The 2587-nt window shown below is 49.7% G+C and overlaps 1 protein-coding gene across 1 annotated transcript in view; it reads right to left on the bottom strand.

The window, feature by feature from the left end:
• Nucleotides 1–597: 597 nt before the first annotated feature.
• The window catches only part of KAT6A (lysine acetyltransferase 6A), a 110808-nt gene continuing 108818 nt past the window's right edge, over nucleotides 598–2587 (bottom strand). The window contains exon 18 of the mRNA XM_055080816.1: nucleotides 598–2575. Within this exon, the coding sequence (XP_054936791.1) occupies nucleotides 1507–2575 (1069 nt within the window). The 3' untranslated portion in view covers nucleotides 598–1506. The remainder of the gene's footprint in view (nucleotides 2576–2587) is intronic.

The raw sequence follows: 2587 nt of genomic DNA, 5'->3' as shown, positions 1-2587 counted from the left end.
TATATTTTTTTTTTACCTATCCCTGGAGCAAGTAACAAGAAGAGAATGGGCGAACTGGCTGCACAGGAGAAAAGAGAAAGAAGCCGGCAGCAACGCAGGAGCCCGCTACAACCCTGCTGCCCAGGGCTGCCCCACTATATGCTGGTGGTTGGTTTCATCCCTCTTCTCTTCAGCCACGCACAGGAGAGGGGCTGGCGCGCTCTGATTCACAGGGGAGGAACTCGGGATCTCAAAAGACAAAGGAAAACTAGAGGTATGTATCACTGAAGTAGCTATAAAACTCACACCACGATCTCCCTCACGACACACATTCTGCGTCCTCTCTTCCAACACAAAGTAAACAGTGTCAAAGGTTACTCAGGTATTTCTCAAATCATTGACATGTACAGTCATCCACCAACCCTTTACGTGAGAATCTAAGAGGCTAATCGCTGGGGACTGCTGTTTGGGTTTCATCAGAGTCAAAGGCTCAAGAATCAAGACCCTTGGCATCTCAAAGTACATACTAAAAACAAGAGGCTGCGTGGAATATGTGCGTATGGCTGATTCACCAGGTGGTAAAAAACAAGAGGTTAACTGCGTCTTTTTGATTGTTAATTGACCATCTATTCCTCCAAGGCTGGATTAGGATTGCAAACAGCTTTCCTCTGAGATTCCGCTGTTAACTGAGACTTACAGTATTTTTGTGTCTCTGAGTGCTGAGTGGGAGTAGTTTAAAAAAAAGTTATATTACACTTGATTTAAGAAAAACAAACATTTCAATGAAGTTCAGCTATAAAGAAACATTCTTGGGGAAAGGTTTCAAGAGGTGTGTGTGTGTGTGTGCGCGTGTGTGTGCGTGTGTGTGTGCGTGCGTGTGTAGGGAGTGGAGGGGATTTTAAGAGGAGAAGCATTTTCCTGCCTCACTTTATTAATAATAATAATAATATTAACAATAATAATAAGTTTAAGGAGCTTGGGTTGTTCTCCATGTCCCCGTCCGAGTCTCCCATAAGTGCCTCCTGCTGGAATGAAGTAGGGAATGAAAGGCTGGGTGTGGAGGAAAGGGTCTGGCTAACCCTCGAGATGTATATATAACACTTAAAAATGACAACATTGGGAGCTGCAAACACTGAGGGGAAACATACATCTTAAAATAAAATAAAGATAATTCACTCTTACACAAAGTCTGTCCATGTGGTGTGTAAAGAAAGTAAGGCTCTTTTTAATTATGAAAAGATTTTTGTGCATGTTTCCCCATCCCCAAATCCATTTTTAGATGAGCTCTATTGTAAAATGTTCAAGATTGTGAAGAAAACCAAAACCCAGAACAAAATGAACCACCCCCCCCCCAAAAAAGAGAAAAAAGACCAGGTTTTCTAAAAAATAAAATAAACCAAAGAAAAATTCCTCTAAATCTACAGCAATATTTTAACTGGAAAAAAGGTCCATTTTTCTCTGGTTTGTCAGTATAAAAGGTTCCTTTATTTATATATATTTAAGTTTTTAACTGCAAGTTCGTCTTGCTCATCTTCTCATGTAAGGTCCGTTGAGTGACTGCTTGGGCACACCAGCAGCGTTCATGTAGCTGTGATGGGAGGGGCCCGTGTACATCATGTTTCCATGAGGATTTGGCTGCATAGGCTGCTGGGTATAGGCCTGGCTCCCCATCATCCCCATCTGCATCTGCATAGGATACTGTGCTGTCTGGTTCATGTAGGCAGGGTTACTATGGTAACTGCTGTTCATCATGGGCTGCGTCATCCGATAGCTGTTCATGGCGTTCAAGGTGTTCATATTCATGGAATTGACATTATAGGCGGGGGTTGGCATCAAATTAACCCCCATGTTCATGCCACGCTGAACAGCCAACGCACGAGGGCCAGCCTGCATGGCGACCGCAGGCGGGCTGCGGCCATACAGCTGCTGCTGGTGAGCTGCCGCAGAGGGCAGGGGCGCAGACTTGGAGCGGATAGAGATGTGCCCCTTGACTGGCATCTGCCCTTGCAGCCTCTGAGTGTGGGGAATGCCAATGTTGGTGGCAGACATGTTGCACTGCAGCAGAGGGGACGTGAGGTTCATGGTAGTGGAGGCCAAGTTCGGGGGCGGTGTCATGGTGGCTTGTGCTTGAGGGGCCCCAGCCAAGGGGTGCGACGGAGCCAGCTGAGCCAGTCCCGTGTTGGACAGAGAAACACTGGTTGCATAGGAAGTCACAGCAGGAGAATGGCTATAAGGCATGGCATGAGGGTCCATAATGGTGTTGGTCAGCTGCTGCAACTTGGCTAGACTGAAGGTGGCTGACGGCTGGGAGTAGCTGCCGGCCCCGAAGTCCCCGGGGATCCTCTCGTAGATGCTGATGTTCCCCGTGCTTCCAGATTCTGGGATCTCCATGATCATGGGCGCTGGGGTGAAACTGCTGTTCATGCTGCACTGGGACAGCGGGGGCTGCTGCTGCTGAGGGGGCGGGGCCGGGGGCTGGGGCTGCGGGGGTGGCGGCGGCGGCTGCGGGGCCGGAGGCGGCGGCGGCGGCGGCGGGGCCGGCGGCGGGGCGGGCGGCGCTTGCGGGGGCGGCTGGGGTGGCGGCGGGTGCTGGGTGCTGGGTGGGCGC

Source organism: Physeter macrocephalus, chromosome 20 (genome assembly GCF_002837175.3).
Source record: "Physeter macrocephalus isolate SW-GA chromosome 20, ASM283717v5, whole genome shotgun sequence".
NCBI lineage: Eukaryota > Metazoa > Chordata > Mammalia > Artiodactyla > Physeteridae > Physeter > Physeter macrocephalus.
This window is presented reverse-complemented; position numbering and strand designations above follow the sequence as displayed.